Source organism: Plecotus auritus (assembly GCF_963455305.1).
Source record: "Plecotus auritus genome assembly, chromosome: 9".
In the NCBI taxonomy this organism is placed as follows: Eukaryota; Metazoa; Chordata; class Mammalia; order Chiroptera; family Vespertilionidae; genus Plecotus; species Plecotus auritus.
The window spans coordinates 68,855,937-68,877,263 of NC_137783.1; the positions used below are offsets into that span (position 1 = coordinate 68,855,937).

At 44.5% G+C, this 21,327-nt stretch overlaps 1 protein-coding gene across 1 annotated transcript in view; it reads right to left on the minus strand.

Moving 5' to 3' along the window:
* Nucleotides 1-21,327, minus strand: part of CBL (Cbl proto-oncogene) — a 122,837-nt gene that overhangs the window by 44,830 nt on the left and 56,680 nt on the right. Inside the window, exons 3-6 of the mRNA XM_080642159.1 lie at nt 9,382-9,528; nt 7,398-7,554; nt 4,118-4,239; nt 3,644-3,781 (exon numbers count right to left, since the gene is read on the minus strand). Of these exons, the coding sequence (XP_080498285.1) occupies nt 3,644-3,781; nt 4,118-4,239; nt 7,398-7,554; nt 9,382-9,528 (564 nt within the window). The remainder of the gene's footprint in view (nt 1-3,643; nt 3,782-4,117; nt 4,240-7,397; nt 7,555-9,381; nt 9,529-21,327) is intronic.

A 21,327-nucleotide genomic window follows, 5' to 3' on the forward strand; every position in this document is an offset into this window, starting at 1 on the left:
CTCCTAAAACTGCTATCCTTTCTCCAGGGCACGTTGCCACAGGTCCCACCTTTTAATCAAGGAGTTGACAAACTTTTTCTGTAAGGCCTGACAGTAAATATTTTAGGCTTTGCAAGCGATAAAGTCACATATTCTTTGTGTGTGTGTATGTTCTTTTTTAACAACACTTTAAAACGTATCTTAGACACAAAATAGCTGGCCTATGTGCCAGTTTGCCAACCCTATTTTGATCTATGGATGGCCACAAAGTATAAATTCTTAATTTAAACTGCATTTGCTTTTAAAAAAATCTTTATTGTTGAGAATATCACAGATGTCCCCCCCTTAGTCTTTCCCCCTCCCCCTGGATCCCATACCACCCTGACCTTCACCACCCTATTATCTGTGACCATGGGTAATGCATGTATGCTTATAAGTTTTTTTGTTTAATCTCTACCCACCTTCCCTTACCCCTTCTCTCTGAGATTCATCAGTCTGTTCCATGTTTCCATGCCTCTATTTTATGCATTAGTTAATTTTGTTCATTAGATTCCTTGTTCATTTATTTTGATTTTTAGATTCAATTGTTGATAGATATGTATTTATTAGAGGCCCGGTGCATGACATTCATGCACTCGTGAGGGGGTGGGGGGTGGGGAGGTGTCCAGCCTGCGCCCTTTAGCAGTCCGGGAGCCCTCGGGGGATGTCCAACTGATGGCTTAGGCCCACTCCCAGCGGGTGCCAGAAATCAGCTGGCACTCCTTTAGGTAACTAACTGCTTTTCTCTTGCTGCTTTTAAATTCTCTTTTGGGCCTCATTGGGCTCATCTTGTTTGGGACTGTCTGAGCTTCCTGGACTTGTATGTCTATTTCTTTCACCAGGTAGGGGAAGTTTGTTGATTATTTTTTCAAATACGTTTTCAATTTCTTGCTCCCTCTCTTCTCCTTCCAGGATGGCACTCCATCATGGGAATGTTGGATTCTTTTTTTAAATGCTGTTCTGATTGGTGTTTTTGCTTCCTCATATTCCAAATCGTTGATTTGATTCCTGGCATCTTCTACTCTACTGTTGACTTCCTGTAAATTATTCTTCATTTCAGTTAGTGTATCTTTAATTTCTGACTAATCTTTTTTTTTTAATGTCTTTGCTGTTCTCACTAAATTCCTTGAAGTTCTCAGTAAGACTTTGAGCATCCTTATAACCATTGTTTTGAACTCTGTATCTAGTAGTTTGTTGGCTTCCATTTCATTTCATCATTTTTCTGGAGATTTCTTCTATTCTTTCATTTGTGACATGTTTCTTTGTCTTCACATTTTGGCTGCCTCCCTGTGTTTGTTTCTATGTATTAGGTAGAGCTGCTATGTCTCCTGGAGTTGGTAGAGTGGCCTAATGTAGTAGGTGTCCTGTAGGCCCAGTGGCTCAGCCTCCTCAGTCACCTGAGCTGGGCACTCTAGGGGTACCCTGTGTGGGCTGTATGCACAGTCTCATTGTAGTTGAGCCTTCATTGCTGTTGGCGTCACTAGGAGGAATTGACCTCCAGGCCAACTGGCTGTGAGGACCAGCTGTGACTACAGTGGAAGAGCAGCTGTGCAGGAGACACCCCTATGGAGCAGGACTTTCTTCAGTGGAGCTATGGTGCTCACTGAGTCTGCCTCTTGAGTGTGTTGCTGGTGGATGTGTAGAGTTGTAATCTGGTAGGGTCTGAAGCTGTCCATGGGGTGCACTGGCTCTGGAGCCTCCCGGGAAGTGCAAAGTCTGCCACTGCCTGGGACCACCCGGCAGGAGCTACAGAGCAATCTGCAGATGGCTGCTACTTGAAAGTATCAGGAGAGGGCAAGCTGTGAACCAAGGCAGGCTGGGGCTGCTGCCAGGCCTGTGGTCACTTATCAAGAGTAATGGGGCACACTGAGGCCACCTGCTGCTTGTTTGAGAGATTTTAGGCAAAGTCTGAAGCCTGAGCCAAGACAGGCCATGCATATGAAAAAGCTACTGCAAACAGCTTGGGTTAGGCTGCAAATTGGGTGGGTCTGGGTCTCAGGTAATCACCAGGGCAGGACGAACAGTGTGGGCCAAGTCGATGGAGACTCATATCTGGTGACTGCCTGTCAGCAATGTGGCAGGGAGGTCTCAGAAAAGGTTCAATGACCTCTGCCAGCCCTTTTGTCTGGTAGAAAGCTGCCTTCAAGTTCTTGCCCTAATACCAGAAAATTTAGTTCCTTCCCATACGTCCCTGGATCCTTTCAAGCTGTTGCCCCATGGCTGATCAATGATTCTCTCTCATCATTGATGTTTCTATCTCTCTCTCCCTCTCCCTTCCTCTCTGAAATCAATAAAAATACATTTTTTAAAAATAAAAAATAAATTTTAAAAAAGCTGCTGCCCTAGGGCTGGCGCTCAGGGGGAGTGAGGGGGAGTGAGTCAGTTAAGTCCCTGTGTGGGCCCTTTAAGAGGAACTGCCTGGGTCTCCCACAGCCTCCACGTCACTCAGTCACAGTCCCTGTTGGTTTTATTTTCTTTTTCTTTTTCGTTTTTTACTTTTCCCCTGCTGGTTTTTACAGCCCAAGGTTATAGGGACTTCTCTTCCCAACTCTGGAACCCTGGTCTGATGGGTCTTGGACCCCTATCTCCTCACAGGAGACCTCTGCAGCCAAGATATCCCTCCCAATTAAAAAAAAAGCCACACACAGGTGTCGGACAAGCCTGTTCCGTGTCTCCGCCCCTCCTACCAGTCTGAATGTAGCTTCTTCTTTAATTCTCCAGCTGTAGGACTTTTATTCAGTCAGATTTCAGGCAGTTCTGAAAGATGGTTGTTCTGTAGTTTGGCTGTAATTTTGATGTGGTTGTGGGAGGAGGTGAGTACCATGTTTACCTACACCGCCATCTGGGTTGACTCTCCAAACTGCATTTACTTTTGACCAAACACCTAAAATACTGTAAACACCTAAAATCTGTAAACACCTTGTTTACAGATTTTAACACTGAGAGACACCAACTTAAAAGAAATGTAACAAGATACAAATTAAGCCACTTGAGATCATCTACCAGGAAGCTTCTAGAATCAAACTGCTCTGGCATTTGGTGAAGCTCCAATGCTACTGTAGAAGATGATGCATAATTACCTTAAATACAAGTAGTTTTCTGATACCTAGTCAACATTGGTACTTTCAGTACTTACCAAGTTATAATCTATTTAAATTCCCAAAGGAATAGCAATTCTGGAATAAATAAGAATTTAACCATAAATATCAGCACACAGTACAAAAGCCCAAAGCCTGGAGAAATGCTGCTGAGCCAAGTGACGTCAGGAGGAAGGTCTGAGCCTGGTGGCATCAGGAGCAAACACCTAATCACTCTAGCGTGGCTAGCGAAATAGCTGATAACATTTTAAATCTAACAGACTTGAAAATAAGTTAACATTTGGAAAAGGAAAAAGATAAAGTTTACTCATAGTAATAAGTGAAGCAGTAGAGAAAAAGTAATTTCATCCAATTCCTCTTAAATAAAAACAGAAGTCCTACAGAACCTGAAGGTCACAACAATATGATCTGTTAAAACATTTCCTGAATTTTCATCTGCATAAGGAACCCATCAAAGTCATTGATGATAGGGCCTGACAAGCCCTCAGTTCCCAGACCCTGGCAGATGGCAAACAGCAGGTACTCACAAGCCTTCCCGGAAGCCGTCAATCAGCGCTTGGAAAAGAGGTTTGTTGTGAGGGATTGTCTGGAGAATATTCCCATCAGCGGTGACATACCCAATAGCCCACTGACCCAGACGAGTACAGCTTAGCCGGAATATGTAACTGAGAATAGAGGTAAACAGAATCTTTAATACATGATAACTTCATATTAGGGTAAATGGTAAAACAGGGACAAAAATAAAAAACACCATCAATAATAGAATCTTCAATGACTCCAGACCAAAATGCAAAGACACATAAGCCCAATTCTGAAGTGAATTGAAAGCATTTATCATATCATCAGATCTGAATGAGTCAATTCCTCTGATAAATTAGGCATCTATCTGCAGAAAAATGTCCATTGGGGAACTAATCAAAGATCATGTTTTCTCTATTTTAACAAAGGTCATCAGAAAATAAAATTCAGGAGAATAAGCCTCTTTGACTCATGGCACTGACCTGCCAGGTTTGTGAATGAATTTCTGGAGCCGAGCTTTTACTTCATCATACGTCAGGAAAGCCATGTAACCAGGGTGAGTGACAGCGAGACTGTTCCAGTTCCTGAGCAGAGAGGACCAGGGCTAAGAAAACAAGAGATCAATTGGACCACTTGGCTCAAGACATACAGCCCTCCTCAGAGTGACAGAGACCTCAATTCTCAATTACAAATCCCCATTTATTGTCACAAATTTTTGATCGGATTGTCACTTTGAGGAAAGACAATGTATTTGGGAGATAAAAACTGTGAAAACCTAAAAAGAAACAAATATATTCGTATAAAAAAACTTAACTTTACAAAATAAAATTTAAAAAACTTTAAAGCAGTTCCAACTAACAGTCGTGAGGTTAGACCACAAGAACCCAAAGAACAGAACAAGGCAGGGACTACATGTGCCACCAAGAAGCTCCATATGCAGGTTATGCAGATGTCTCACACACACATTATCTTTAGAAAAGAAAACGTGAGTTCTTTTTGAAGCATCATTACATCTCAATATTAAAGTCAAGAATGTCTATACAATAGGAGAAAAGTTGGAAACATATGTAACTATCCACTTACAGAGAACTCATTAAATATGTCACATTACAGTCGTGCACCGCACACTAATGTTTTGGTCAAAGACTGACCCCATATACCATGGTAGTCCCATTAAGATGAAAATGGAGCTAAAAGTCCTGTCAACTACTCACATCACAGCCATACTAGCACTGCAGGGCACCGCATTGCTCACGTGTCTGTGGTAATGCTGGTGTAAGCAAACCTACTGTGCTGCCAGTCCCATACAAGTACAGCACACACATCATTACAACACATAATATCTGCTACTAAGAAATGGCTCTTACTGGCTTATACTAAACGTTTTATTGTCATTTTAGAGTGTACCTTTCTTTTTTAAAATATGTATTTCTTAAATTTATTTCCAAGAAGAAGGGAGAGGGAAAGATAGAAATATCAATGATGAGAATCATTGATTGGCTGCCTCCTGCACACCCCACATTGGGGACTGAGCCTGCAACCCGGGCATGCTGGCAGCAACCTCATACATCATGTGTTTACCACATATTTTAAATGCATCATTTTCTCTTACACTTGATCGAGCCTCATCTATATATATATATATATATATATATATAAAAGCCTAATATGCTAAGTGTCCAACCCTTGAACCATTTGACCAGTCGCTATGATGTGCACTGACCATCAGGGGCAGACGCTCCAACTGGCAGGTTAGCTTGCTGTTGGGGTCCAGCTGATCGGGACTGAGCAAGACGGGCCGGACACATCCTGGAGCAATCGTGCACCGGAGGGGTCCCTCGGCCTGGCCTGCACCCTCTAGCAATCTGGGACCCCTCGGGGGATGTTGGAGAGTCGGTTTCGGCCTGATCCCCACAGGCCAGGCAGAGGGACCCCACCAGTGCACAAATCGGTGCACTGGGCCTCCAGTGTTGTTTTATAAATTAATGCAGCCTAAGTGTACAGTGTTATAGTCTGCAGCAGTATATAGTAGTGTCCTAGGCCTTCACATTCACTTACCACCCACTCAATGACTCCCAGTCCTGCAAGCTCCATTCATGAGAAGTGCCCTGTACAGGTGTTCCATATTGCAAATCTTTCATACAGTATTTTTCCTGTACCTTTTCTATGGTTAGATACACAAATACCTAGTCACTGTGCTTCAACTGCCTACAAGATTCAGTACAGTAATGTGCCGTACAGGTGTAAGCCTTGGAGCAGCAGGCTACACCATTTGGCCTAGGTGTGCAGTAGGCTCTGCCACTCAGGGTTGTGTAAGTGCATGTGATGATGTTTGTACAAGGATGAAACTGACTAACACGCACTTCTCAGAACAAATCCCTGTTGTTATGTAGCAAGTGACTGTATACCCATTTTCTGCACATTCTACAACCATTAAACTGATGCAAAAGAATTATTTAATAGCAAAGAAAGATGATAAATGTCAAGGTAAGAAAGCAGATTATATAGTTACTAGAGGCCCGGTGCATGAAATTTGTGCATGGGGGGAGAGGGGGCTGTTCCTCAGTCCAGCCTGCACCCTCTCCAATATGGGACCCCTCGAGGGATCTCTGACTGCCCGTTTAGACCCGATCCCGGTAGGATCAGGCCTAAACGGGCAGTTGGACATCCCTCTCACAATCCAGGACTGCTGGCTCCCAACTGCTCGCCTGCCTGCCTTCCTGATTGCCCCTAACTGCTTCTGCCTGCCAGCCTGATCACCCCCTATCCACTCCCCTGCCAGCCTGATCACCTAACCACTCCCCTACCAGCCTGTTTGCCCCTAACTGCCCTCCCCTGCAGGCCTGGTCCCCCCTAACTGCCCTCCCCTGCAGGCCTGGTCCCCCCCAACTACTCTCCCCTGCAGGCCTGGGTCCCCCCACAACTGCCCTTCCCTGCAGGCCCGGTTGCCCCCAACTTCCCTCCTCTGCCGGCCTCGTCACTCCTAATTGCCCTCCCCTGCAGGCTTGATCAACCCCAACTGCCCTCCCTTGCAGGCTTGGTCCCTCCCAACTGCCCTCCCCTGCTGGCCATCTTGTGGTGGCCATCTTGTGTCCACATGGGGGCAGCCATCTTGTGTGTTGGAGTGACGGTCAATTTGCATAGATAGGATAGAGGCCTGATGCACAGGTGGGGGCCGGCTGGTTTGCCCTGAAGGGTGTCCCGGATCAGGGTGGGGGTTCCCTTGGGGTGTGGGGCGGCCTGGGCGAGGGGCCTGTGGTGGTTTGCAGGCCGGCCATGCCACCTGACGACCCAAGCGGAGGCCCTGGTATCTGGGATTTATTTATCTTATGTAATTGAAACTTTGTAGCCTTGAGCGGAGGCCAGGACTGGCCAGAGCGGGCGGGAAGCTTGGCTTCCTCCATTGCCGGGGATACCCAAGCCTCCTGCTCACTCCGTGGCTGCAGCCATCTTGGTTGGGTTAATTTGCATACTCGCTCCTGATTGGCTGGTGGGCGTGGCTGGTGGGCGTAATGGAGGTACGGTCAATTTGCATGTTTCTCTTTTATTAGTGTAGATTATTTTTTAACAAAAAGTACTGTATGTGCATATACATATTTATATACAGCTATGAAGTGCAAGGTAGTTCTAATCTTTTTTGCTATAGTTTCTAGAATAAGTAAAAATACATTTATAATAGGCAAAATCCCAAGTGTTATTTTAAAAAGCGTTCTCTTCAGAAAAGCAGCAATAACTACCTTAACCAACTTTTTAGTGTCCTACCTGAAAGAGCCGTGTGAAGATGTCAAATTCAAAAACTGAAATATAATCATTGCAGGTCAGATCAATTGTGGACTTCAGAGCCATGGCCTCCAGCCCGGAACTGATGGGATGCACGTCATGAAGGGCCTGTCGGAAGCTCTTCCAAGGGACTATCGTCCTGGGGTGGCAGAGGGGTGAGAAGGCAGAGTGGGGTAACAGATAATTCTGGGCAATGCTATAATCAAGGAAAAGAGAGCCACATTAAGCTCTCGGTATCTATTTCAATTCTCTTAAAGAAGTGGAGCTATATTTTGGATTGAGAACAGAAAGGGAGTAAATGATATATTTCTTAACTGTCAAATGAGTAAATTCACAACAGACAAGTCTTTTTCCACTGTTCTTTAACAGAATGTCACAAATTAATCTCTTTTATCATCTTTCTTCAGACATTTGTTCTATTAGAGAATGACCCAAACTTCACTAATGAAAACTTGTGTTTAAGCTAACTTTTTAAAACCATGTAAAACATGATGAGTTCTTTGAGGAACCACACCATCAAGGCCTAGACAGGAAGAAATAGGCTGGAGGTACAGGAAGAGCAGAGTTCTCATAGAGATGAGTGAGAAACTGCTGAACTGATTATAAGACTGATTAAACCCTAGATAGGGCTAGCAAGAGATATGATGTGATTTTTCTTCCTTAAGATCTTTAAAACAAATAAAGCCTTTGAGTAGCTTATGTATTTGCTTGCCTGAAAAAACAAGTAGCATTTGGAACTCTTTTCTAATGCAGTTATTAATTAAGTTAAAGGAACAAAGTAAACTTATTCACGTTCTCTTCAACTAAGGTTTTTAAGTTGTGGTTATTCTATATTTTATATGTAAACACAATTTAAAAAAATAAAAGTAGCATTTAAAGAGACTTACATTAGGATCTATATATTCAACTGAAAACTTATTGCTTTCTTCCTTTTTCAGTTTTTTGATCCAAAATTTCAGATCTATAAGAACATTTATATTAAGGTAAAAACATAAGCGTGACTTATTAATCTGTCTATGTAATTTTAAACTTCTGTGTTTCAAGAGACAATATAACGAAGTAGAAAGACAAGCCATAGAGTAGGAGAATGTATTTGTAATGTAGTAAAGAATTAGTATCTTACAACAGGAAAAAGACAACGCAATAGGAAAGCGGAGGCAGCAGGAAGAGCAACAGGCAAGTCAGAGTAAGAATCCGACCAGTCAGATACCAATTCCTACTACTGGTGTTAGACAGATTGCGGAGCGACTGGAATTCACGCACACTGCCTTCAGGAAATTAACTGGCACAACCACTTTGGAAAGCAATTAGGCAATATTTGGCCAAGCAGAAGATGTGAAACCCCAACTCGGCAATTCCACCCCTAGGTCTGAAAATACCGACAAGCTCTCGCATCTGAAGACAAATATAATTTTATTCGCGCAGCATTGTTGGCAACAGCAAATAATTTTAAATGTGAATGTCAATTAAAAGCATAATAGATAGGGAGAAGAAGAGAGGAGTATTCCATCAAAGAGCATAGGTTTCAACTGAATCTTCACAGGCTTATTTCTTTAAGAAAAGAAGAAGGGGCGGGGGGAAGCAGTGTGGCTCAGGGGTTGAGCATCAAACTATGAATCAGGAGTTCACAGTTCGATTCCTGGTCAGGGCACAGGCCTGGGTTGCAGGCTTGACACCCCAGTGTAGGGCGTGCAGGAGGCAGCCGATCAATGATTCTCTCTCATCATTGATGTTTCCAACTCTCTCTCCCTCTCCCTTCCTCTCTGAAATGAACAACAAAAAATATTTTTTTTTAAAAAAGGGAGGGGGGGGACGTTAATATTTACCAAAGCTGGATAGTATTTACAAACAGTCATTATTTTACTGTTTTCCCATGTTTTAAATATTTCATTAATAAAAAACGAAACCAAAACTCACAATACCAGCTTCAGTTCCTCACAGTTCACATTCATGATTTGAGACTCACTTTTCCCCGAAGGCTCTCCTCCAGAACTCGGCAGCGTCGGCCTTGGTGATGCGGAACGCGTCGCCCTGGAACAGCCCGCTGGGGAAGATGCCCTTCAGCTCGGCCAGCATGTGGCTGAAGATCAGTGACAGCTTGGTCAGGTTCCGCCTGTGAGGACCAGAAGCACAGCAATCATATCAGCACCAAGTGACGTTTATCTTAGACTAGAGGCCCGGTGCATGAAATTCGTGCACGAGGGGTTGTGTCCCTCAGCCCAGCCTGCACCCTCTCCAATCTGAAACCCCTCGAGGGATGTCCGACTGCCCCTTTAAGCTCGATCCCGGTGGGATTGGGCCTAAACGGGCAGTCGGACATCCCTCTCACAATCCAGGACTGCTGGCTCCCAACTGCTCATCTGCCTGCTTTCCTGATTGCCCCTAACCGCTTCTGCCTGCCAGCCTGATCACCCCCTAACCACTCCCCTGACAGCCTGATTGATGCCTAACTGCTCCCCTGTAGGCCTGGTCACCCCTAACTGCCCTCCCCTGCAGGCCTGGTCACCCCTAACTGCCCTCCCCTGCAGGCCTAGTCCCCCCCAACTGCTCTCCCCTGCAGGCCTGGGTCCCTCCCAAATGCCTTTCCCTGCAGGCCTGGTTGCCCCCAACTTCCCTCCTCTGCCGGTTTGGTCACCCCTAACTGCCCTCCCCTGCAGGCTTGATCGCCCCCAACTGCCCTCCCCTGCTGGCCATCTTGTGTCCACATGGGGACAAGATCTTTGACCACATGGGGGCAGCCATCTTGTGTGTTGGAGTGATGGTCAAACTGCATATTACTCCTTTATTAGATAGGATAGAGGCCCGGTGCATGGGTGGGGGCCAGCTGGTTTGCCCTGAAGGGTGTCCCGGATCAGGGTGGGGGTTCCCTTGGGGTGTGGGGCAGCCTGGGCGAGGGCCTGTGGTGGTTTGCAGGCTGGCCACGCCCCCTGGTGACCCAAGCAGAGGCCCTGGTATCTGTGGTTTGTTTATCTTCTACAATTGAAACTTTGTAGCCTGGAGCGGAGCCAAGCCTTCTGCTTGCTCCATGGTGGCAGCCATTTCTGTTGGGATTTATGTATCTTCTATAATTGAAACTTTGTAGCCTTAAGCGAGGCCTGGGCCTGCCAGGGTGTGTGGAAAGCTTGGCTTCCTCCATCGCCGGGGGCAACCCTAGCCTGCTGCTCTTTCCAGCTCTGTGGCTGCTGCCATTTCTGTTTGGGTTTATGTATCTTCTATCATGAAACTTTGTAGCCTTGAGTGGAGGCTTAGGCTGGCAAGGACAGGCAGAAAGCTTGGCTTCCTCCATTGCCGGGGAAACCCAAGCCTCCCTCCTGCTCTCTGTGGCCGTAGCCATCTTGGTTGGGTTTATTTGCATATTCGCTCCTGATTGGCTGGTGGGTGTGACTTGTGGGCGTGGCTTGTGGGTGTCGCAGAGTGGTGGTTAATTTGCATATTACTCTTTTATTACATAGGATGCACTCCCACCGCCAGCCACGCACAGGTGAACATTGAAGTGCATTTATAAACCCTTTCAAATAGACACCCAGCCAGCGTTATCCAAGATACAGAACGTGTGGGAAGAAGAAAGGAACGTGCTGCTGACAATCTGAAACAGCTGGTCCTGGACCAACTGTGCATGTCCACGTATGTGGGGAGTTTTTCAATTAACGCACATGGAAAGGTGAGTGTTGTTTCTCTTTCTCACGGTTTTCTTAGTGTTTTCTATTCTCTAGCTTCCTTTATGGTAAGAATACAGCATCTAATACATAACAGACAAAATACGTGCTTACTAACTGCCATCAGCCACGCTTCTGGTCAGCAGCAGAATTGGTCCAGTTTGGGGGAGTATGCTCCTAGGCACCTCTGACCCCTTACTCCAGGAGAGTACCTTTGTTCAAAGAAGGACTTCAGAAACTGTTTGCCCTAACATCATATGAAAGATGCAAATATAACGGCATTCCTGGTATCTTGAATCTACTACGCCCACTATTCCCTCCACTCAAATAGATGCTGTGTAGTAAATAAGAAAAAAATTAACAGTGATATATTTTAGAGGAGATCTGACTCTGGGTGGTGGGCTCAGTGTGCAATACACAGATCTTGTCACATGGAAACCCACACCTGAAACCTGTATGTTCATGTGGACCAATGGCACCCCAATAAATGTAATTTAAAAAAGAAAAGAAAAAAAGAACGTGTACATTACTAGACTAACCACTCAACTTATAAGAGAAAGGAAATGTTAGAAAAGCAAAATATATTATTTCCTGCTTTGGATAAGCTATTCTGGGTAAGAAAATTATCATAAAACTCATAAAATTATCAATAAAAAGGACTATTTAAATATCCAGACCTAACCAATATTTTCACTGAATCAGACCCTAAAGGTTTTACAAAAACAACTCTTCCGTTTCCAAAAATGGAACGTTAACATCCAAACTATGTAAAAATGTCTAAGTGCACGTGCTACTACTGCTTTAACAACTAGTAACTTCATACTAGTAACCTCTGTTTAATGGCTGTGATTATAAAGATGCCACCCTATCAATTTAACACATCAGCTAATATCTCCACTTTTAGGTATGTCCTTTAAGCAATAATCTTTATCTTTAATGGTAAAGCAAGATACAGATGCTTTCGATACTGTCATACTCCAATAGCTACTGACTACCCTCGCTTGCTTTCCCTTGCCTCAATAATTCGTAGTTATGTATTCAAAAGTCTATACTTGTCATATAAGTGGACTATAAAATTTCAAGTAAATTCAGGATAAAATTTGATTGCCTAAAAAGTCTCTTTGATACAAACCCTCCTGTTTTTGTGCCACACTGGAGCCATCATCGGCCCCGCCTCTTTCCCTGAATACAGCACTGCCCCACAGCAACCGCCTCTAGCCTGACTTTTCTGCAAAATGCTACTGAACCCTTCCCACCAGAACCCAACATCAGCTTCAGCTTTTCATACTTTCCTTGTACTTGTAGCACATTAGCTTCTTTCTAGTTTCCTATTTCTTTTCTGAAAGCACCTACAAAAACTGATAAATATTAATATGCTTTGAAAATTGTCTGAAATAATTCAGATCCTTAAGAGTTAATGCCTAACCTCTGTTACTGTTTTCCTCATTACCGTCTGCACTTTGAGAGCCTTTATCTATTGCTGACTAGGATTTTACTGTTTCAAAAATAAAAAAAGAGAAAAGATCAAGACTAAGTCACAGAGGGATTCTGAATCAGATAACTTGGGAGTATGAACCATGACCTCCTGGTTCATAGGTCAACACTCAACCACTGAGCCACACTGGTCAGGCTAAATATCATTTCTTAAGAGGCCAGCTAGAAGTAATCCGTCTTTAAAATATCCCAGCATGATACAGAAACCAAGATGGCGGCATAGGTAAGCACCTAAACTGCTGCCTTGCACAAAAATTTCAAAACTACAACTAAAAGACAGAACGGACACCATCCAGAACCACAGGAAAGCTGGCTGTGTGAAAATTCTACAACTAGAAGGAAAGAGAAAAGCTCACAGAGAATTGGAGGTACGGCAAAGGGTCTTTGTGCGCTCAGAGAGGAAGGGTGGCTGAGAGCCTGGCTGACTTTCTCTGGCGGAAGGGGGAAGGAAGCCCCCGACCGCACTGAACCCCAGTTCTGACTGCACTGAACCCCAGTTCCGGGCGAGCCTCTGGGGACCCACGCTCTTACGGGGGGAGTCTGGACTCTCGGGCGGAGACTCAGGAGCCGGGGAAGGCAGAGGTCTGAAGGAGCACGCGTGCCAGTGCGCACAAAGGCTGCAGAGGTTGCCACAGGCTTTCCCTAGTGGAAGTGAGTCGGAGGATCCTGACTGCACTGGGCCCCAGTTCTAACTGCACTGAACCCTGGTTCCAGGCAAGCCCCTGGGACCCACACTCTTGTGGGGGGAGTCTGGACTCTCAGGCGGAGACTCAGGAGCCGGGGAAAGCAGAGGTCTGAAGACGCACGCGTGCCAGTGCGCACAAAGGCAGCGGAGGTTGCCACAGGCTTTGCCTAGTGGAAGGGAGTCAGAGGCTCCTGACTGCACTGAGCCCCAGTTCTGACTGCACTGAACCCCAGTTCCAGGCGAGCCCCTGGGGACCCACGCTCTTGTGGGGGGAGTCTGGACTCTCGGGCGGAGACTCGGGAGCTGGGGAAGGCAGAGGTCTACGAGTGCGCGCAAGGGCAAGGCTAACAGGAAGCCAAGACTGTCTGCTCCGCCCTGAGACTCCACCCCATCCAAGCTGAGCACAGAGGCTATTGCAATTTGGCAAGTCTAATCCTATAAGGCTGTCTCCAACACCAAACTTCTCCCAGCATAGACACAGCTGATCCTTACAGCCAACTGGCCTGGAGGTCAATTCCTCCCAGTGATACCAACAACAATCAAGACTTCATTACAACAAGGCTGTACACACAGTCCACAAAGGGGTGCACCAAGAGTGTCCACCTCAGGTTAACTGGGGAGGCAGACCCACTGGGCCATATTGGAAACCTAGCACACAAATTTACCCTACCAACTCAGGGAAGCAGTGAAAATGCGGCGTCAAAGAAACAGATCACAAACGAAAGAAATGGAGGAAAACAAACGACTGGATATAGAATTCAAAACCACGGTTATAAGGCTTTTCAAGAATATCCTAGAAAAGGCCGATAAATATAACGAGACCCTCGAAGATATGAAAAAGGACCAACTAGAAATTAAACATACACTGACTGAAATAAAAAATATTATACAGAGACCCAAAAACAGACTAGAGGAACGCAAGAATCAAGTCAAAGAATTGAAATACAAAGAAGCAAAAAACACTCAACCGAAAAAGCAAAAAGCAAAAAAAAAAATCCAAAAAGTTGAAGATAGTGTAAGAAGACTGGGAAAACTTCAAGCGCACCAACATCAGAATTATGGGGGTGCCAGAAGAAGAGAGAGAGCAAGATACTGAAAACCTATTTGAAGAAATAATGACCGAAAACTTCCCCCACCTGGTGAAAGAAATACACTTACAAGTCCAGGAAGCGCACAGAACCCCAAACAAAAGGAATCCAAAGAGGACCACACCAAGACACATCATAATTAAAATGCCAAGAGCAAAAGACAAAGAGAGAATATTAAAAGCAGCAAGAGAAAAACAGTTAATTACCTACAAGGGTGCACCCATACGACTGTCAGCTGATGTCTCAACAGAAATTATGCAGGCCAGACGGGACAGGCAAGAAATTTTCAATGTGATGAATAGCAAGAACCTACAACCAAGATTACTCTACCCAGCAAAGCTATCATTCAGAATTGAAGGGCAGATAAAGATCTTCACAGATAAGAAAAAGCTAAAGGAGTTCATCACCACCAAACCAGTATTATATGAAATGCTGAAAGGTATTCTTAAAGAAGAGGAAGAAGAAAAAAGTAAAGAGAAAAATTATGAACAACAAATACATATCTATCAACAAGCGAACCTAAAAATCAAGTGAATTAAAAACCTGAGGAACAGAATAATCTGGTGAATATAATAGAATCAGGGGCATAGAAAGGGAGTGGACTGATAATTCTCAGGGGGAAAGGGGTATGGGGGGTTCAGGAAGAGACTGGACAAAAATCATACACCTATGGATGAGGACAGTGGGGGGGAGGTAAGGGCAGAGGGTGTGGTGGGAACCGGGTGGAGGGGAGCTATGGGGGGAAAAAGGAGAAACAATTGTAATAATCTGAATAAAGATTTATTTTAAAAAAAAAACACAGACACAAATAAAACTGGAATGATCACAGACACACAAAAAATATATATCCCAGCATTTTCCCTGCAGTTCTCTTAGTTCCTGAACCCACCTTCTACTACAGTTACCTGTGTGCACAGAGCGAATCCACTTCTGAGGCATACTTCCTCCCATCCCTTGGGCATCTGGCACAATGGCTAACCTTCATTACACCAGAACACACTGACTGCCTACTGTGTGCTAGGCACTGGGGATGGATACACCATGAACAAACAGCATTCCTGGCATCAGAGCACTTACATCCCCGGGGGCAGTACCAGGCGGGGGAGAAAGGGCTTTGAAGAAAACCAAGGCAGGATGTGAGCGCAGCGGGCTGCTGTCCCAGAGGCCCGGCCCGTCTCTGAGGACTGATTCTTAAGCCGGCGCTCAAGTCAAGACAGGAAGTGAGTCGTGGGAGTCCTGGCTTTGTCAGCATCTCTGATTCTTCACACCGTTTTCCACTTAGAATCTACCAGGCCCTGCGGGGTCAGAGGTGACCGCTCCCAGCGGACAGGGAGCGTCCTCGTCCGTGGAGGAGCCGCACAGGAGTGGCTGACCGTGGCATGCGGGGCGCCCGGGGCCCCAGAGCAGTTCGGAGTGCTGACAACATAGGCGCAGGAAGGCACCCCACCAAGAAGCCAGCTCACAGTCCCTCAAACCACGTAGGGCGCGTTGCTCAGAGGAGAGCCTCCGTGACACCGGGAGGCCGCAGGCTGTGGGGCAGCGCCCGCCGGGGACAGGGCAGAGCCCAAGCAGCAGCTGCTAACACGCAAATCAGAACAAGAACGCACAAGGGCTCCGTGGGCCCCGCGGGGACACCAATGCCCCCGCGCCTCCCAGCGTGACCAGCTCCCGCTGCGCACCTGTCCCCGCAGGGCTCCAGACCCCGCGCTGCTGTCCAATGCTCCTGATGCTCTGAGGAGGAGACTCCTTTCTGGGTTCCAGCAGCAGCCAGCAGCACCCGTTTTTCAGTTCAGTGTTTGCAGAAGGAAGTCATTTTAGCTCTAACCACTCACATCAAGCAACTGCCGACTCCACTCCACAGCCCCATCGTCCTCTCCTCTCCTGCCCAACTCCCCCTGACCAAGTGCTGCAGGCGTCCTCAAACTACTGCCCACGGGCCACATGCAGCCCGCTGAGGACATTTATCCGGCCTGCCGGGTGCCGCTGCCTGTCCTGCTTAGCAGCCCTGGTCCCGGGTCCGCAGTGCGCATAGGAATTTGTTCATAGTTTTTTTTAAACTATAGTCCGGCCCTCCAACGGTCTGAGGGACAGTGAACTGGGCCCCTGTTTAAAAAGTTTGAGGACCCCTGGGAGCGTCAACTTACTTTTAAGGTCAAGACTGGTGTCGCTTCTTTTCCCTCAACCTGTGAAAGGGCCTACCCCAAAAGTTAATGTATCTCAGGACTAAAGGAACAGCATACATTTTTCTTTGTATCTTTCAGCTAATAAGGGACTAATATTTGTATCTTACCAATACACAGATATATTAAAAATTAAATGAGCAATTATAGCTCCTGTTTTAGCTTCAAAGGTAGAAAAATAAATACCACCTGATAGGAACCACAACCACCATTTCTATATATCAATCAAGAGTGTTAAAAAAAAAAAAAGAGAGTGTTGGAAGCCTTTATAATAAGAGATTGCCCTGGCCAGTGGCTCAGTGGTTAGAGCGCCAGCCTGCACACGGAAGGGTCATGGGTTTGATTCCCAGTCAAGTGCACACACCTGGGTTGCAGGTCTGCTCCTCACCCCCTGGTTGGGGCGCCAGCAGGAGGCAACAATTAATGTCTTTCTCACATTCTACCTTTCTCTCTTTCCGCCTCCCTCCCTCCCTCCCACTCTCTTTGAAAAGCAATGGAAAAAATACCCTCTAGTGAGAATTAACAAAAAAACAAACAAAAATAAAAGAGATAAACAGAAAATTCAAATGATGATCCTGGCGCATGCACTGACCACTGCACAGAACACGGGAAACAGTGTGTACCTCTTGGCCACAAAGCACTTTGCAGGGAAGCAGAAACGGGGAAAGGACATCATATGGGGGAAGAAATTAACCCATAATATTAGAATGTATTTATTAACATGTTAAGAGCCCCCTCAGTCACTGGTGACGGACAATATACTTTCTGTCCGGAAGACAAAACTGGCTGGCGCTTAACGTGTTAAGACAAGTATTGAGAGCAGCATCACTCTTTTTTGTCTTAATGAGAATTCCTTAGAAGTACAGTAACAGTTTCAAGAAGAAAAGACTGTTGAGAAGTGAATATTAAGAGACTGAGTTCTTCAAGAAAAAAATAATGACCTATAAAACAATTAGCCTAAAGTATTCATAAAGATATTCTCGCCCTAACCGGTTTGGCTCAGTGGATAGAGCGTCGGCCTGCGGACTGAAGGGTCCCAGGTTCAATTCCGGTCAAGGCATGTACCTTGGTTGCGGGCACATCCCCAGTAGGGGGTGTGCAAGAGGCAGCTGAATCGATGTTTCTCTCATCGATGTTTCTAACTCTCTATCCCTCTCCTTTCCTCTCTGTAAAAAAATCAATAAAATATATTTTTTTTAAAAAAGAATGTTTAAAAAAAAAAAGATATTCTCACTTAGGGTTACTATTTTTTTTTAATATATATTTTATTGATTTTTTTTACAGAGAGGACGGGAGAGGGATAGAGAGTTAGAAACATCGATGAGAGAGAAACATTAATCAGCTGCCTTCTGCACAACCCCAACTGGGATGTGCCTGCAACCAAGGTACATGCCCTTGACCGGAATTGAACCTGGGACCCTTCAGTCCGCAGGCCGACACTCTATCCACTGAGCCAAACCAGTTAGGGCAGGGTTACTATTTTTTGAAACTCCATTTTGATAGTCAGTGATAGATTCTATCATCGACAAGCATGCTTTTAAAATTCCTTCTACAAAGGAATACCTGGAAATACATACATATGATAATAGTCAAGAGGACTAGAGACCTAAAATGCATTTCCTGGCCTCTTACTAACTTACTGTCTCCTTGGGCAGTTAACCTCCCTGGGCCTCTTTGCACAAATGTAATAACAGCAGCTGGAATCATTTATCGTGAAGATCTCTGCCCATATATAAACATGTATAAATGTACTCATATGCTTACCATGGTTTGAAATTGGAAAAAAAAACCTTAACTGCTAGTTTAATGTCATAAGAGGGTTGAAGAAGGAAGACCTGAGAGAAAGACATCTATGCTTATCCTTATATATCTGAGAACTAGAAATTTTATCAATAAATAATAATTTTTAAAAGCATATTTTATTCCTGCCTGCAAAGAATTGAAATCTGATGGAATTTAAATGAACAGTTCATTGTATAACCTGTATATGGGGTCTGAAAAATTAAGATGATAAACTAAAATTTGTTATCTACTCTTGTCACTAGGGATTGACTAAATCCCAGAACGGTAATTATTTTACTCCAAGAATTTTATGATTTCTGACGAAATAACACAGAAATATATAAAAATCTCAGCCATTTCAAAATATAGTCCCATGTGAAAATGGCTCAAAGACTCAGAAAAAAAGTTTCTTTAATTTATAAAAAGAGAAACAGAACTTTCCTTTTAAAAACAGTGGTGTAGCTAACTATGGGATCTAAAGGACAGGCATAGAACTGCTGTAAAATCTTCCAACTTTTCTGCATGACTGAAAAATTTCACAATAAAACATTGGGGGGACGACAAAAAGGGAGGCTGAAATCTATTTTAATATTTGTGGACCGAATGATCCTGTAATTCCCAGTGGGAAAACTTCAAAATTATTAACATTTTTTAATATAATGGGTAACAAACTGTACAACATTATATGATACCATTTTGGACTTGTAAAATATTCCCCAAATGAGGTCACACTATAACTCATTCTCTGCTAATCAACGTGGTATGAGCTGAAAAATTCATATAGATGATGATTATACTGCTGAAAGGTGATCAGTTCTCTTAAGTATTTCACGTACTGATACCATTTCAGTGATAAATGTGCTGCTTTTCTGGTTCATTGTTAAACTCCAAAAAACCTGGCAGACAAACAGTAGTGTCATCCGAAGAATGCTGAGTGAGAGCACACTGAGACATTTATAACTCAGTGGCAGCATCCTCTGCTCACAGTGATCAGCTTTAAAACAGATACAGCCGAACATCTCTCACAGCTGCACAGCAAGCCAATGAAGTGCTGTTTAACTCTCATCTCCTTAAACTGCCTCTTAAAAAGGGCAAAACGAAAACCATCACCTGCAGAAGGAGCTCTAAGCCAATATATCTCAACATACTAATACCCTTTTTTACTAAACACATATTAAGTGCATTGACACTGTACTCGTGGTCCAACTTCTGAGACTCCCTGCTATCTGGTGAAAGATGCCCACCCCACATCAACCTCCCAGGACACTGAGCTGCTTCACAGAATTCTAAAACTAATTCCCCAAGTCCATGGAAAGGCAGCAGTCCATATGAGAATCTCCAACACTCCCTCCGACTTCTACCAAATGAGTTCTAAGAGACTCCATCTGCTTATTCCCTCTACACGCAAATCTTCAATGACTTCACAATAACCACCAAAACTTCAAATTGCTCCGTTTGTAAGTGAAAGCACTCACAATGTGCTCCTGATCCGCTTTTCTAAATGCACACTGCTCAGTATTTCCATTCTACCCTTCCCTGTGATACCCTTTCCTGCTGGTCAGGTGATGGTGTTACAAAAACATATGCCTCTCTCCATCTCTAATAGTTAACACTAACAGCAGATCATGCATCTAAATGCACACTGCTCAATATTGAGCAGTGTGCATTTAGATGATTTAGTGTGCAGGTGATGGTTTTCGTTTTGCCCTTTTTAAGAGGCAGTTTAAGGAGATGAGAGTTAAACAGCACTTCATTGGCTTGCTGTGCAGCTGTGAGAGATGTTCGGCTGTATCTGTTTTAAAGCTGATCACTGTGAGCAGAGGATGCTGCCACTGAGTTATAAATGTCTCAGTGTGCTCTCACTCAGCATTCTTCGGATGACACTACTGTTTGTCTGCCAGGTTTTTTGGAGTTTAACAATGAACCAGAAAAGCAGCACATTTATCACTGAAATGGTATCAGTACGTGAAATACTTAAGAGAACTGATCACCTTGGGGGAACAGGTTTGCCAGTCTTCATTCAGGATCTACTCTATAACTTTGGACACCCCCCGATTCCATCTTGTCCATATTCTGCACAGGCTCCATCGTGTTCTACTTTGCATCAGCTGTCTCATCCCCAGCCAGGATGACAAGCAGGGCCAGGAAGGTGTCTTACATACTCTATCCCCTGCAGGAGGGATCACACTGCCCTGCACTTAACAGTCATTCAATAAAATTTGTAGAATTGAATTGGAAAATGTAACTTATTTTTAAAATATTTTTATTTATTTCAGAGAGAGGAAGGGAAAAGGAGAGAAACATTAATAAGAGAGAAACGTCAATGAGCTGCCTCCTGCACACCCCCCAATGGGGATCGAACCTGCAACCCAGGCATGACAGAGAATGGAACCAGCAACCCCTGGAGCATGGGACGATGCTTCAACCAACTGAGCCACACCAGCCAGGCTATAACTTATTTTTTATTTATTTGTTTTTAAAAAATATTTTTATTGACTTCAGAGAGGAAGGCAGAGGGAAAGACAGACAGAAACATCAATGATGAGAGAGAATCATTGATTGGCTGCCTCCTGCACACCCCACACTGGGGATTGAACCTGAAACTCATCTTGGTTCTCTAACTTATTTTTTAAATAAACTTTTTATTTTGGAATTTTAGGTTTGTACAAAAGTTGCAAAGACGCCGAAACCGGTTTGGCTCAGTGGATAGAGCGTCGGCCTGCGGACTGAAGGGTCCCAGGTTCGATTCCGATCAAGGGCATGTACCTTGGTTGCGGGCACATCCCCAGGGAGGTGTGCAGGAGGCAGCTGATCGATTTTTCTCTCTCATCGATGTTTCTAGCTCTCTATCCCTCTCCCTTCCTCTCTGTAAAATATCAATAAAATACATTTTTTAAAAAAGTTGCAAAGACAGTAAGTGCACAGCACTCCCATATACTCCTCATGCAGGTTCAGTTTCCCTTAATATTATCATCTTGTGTTACTGTGGTACCTCTGTCAAAACTGGGATATCAACATCATATAGTC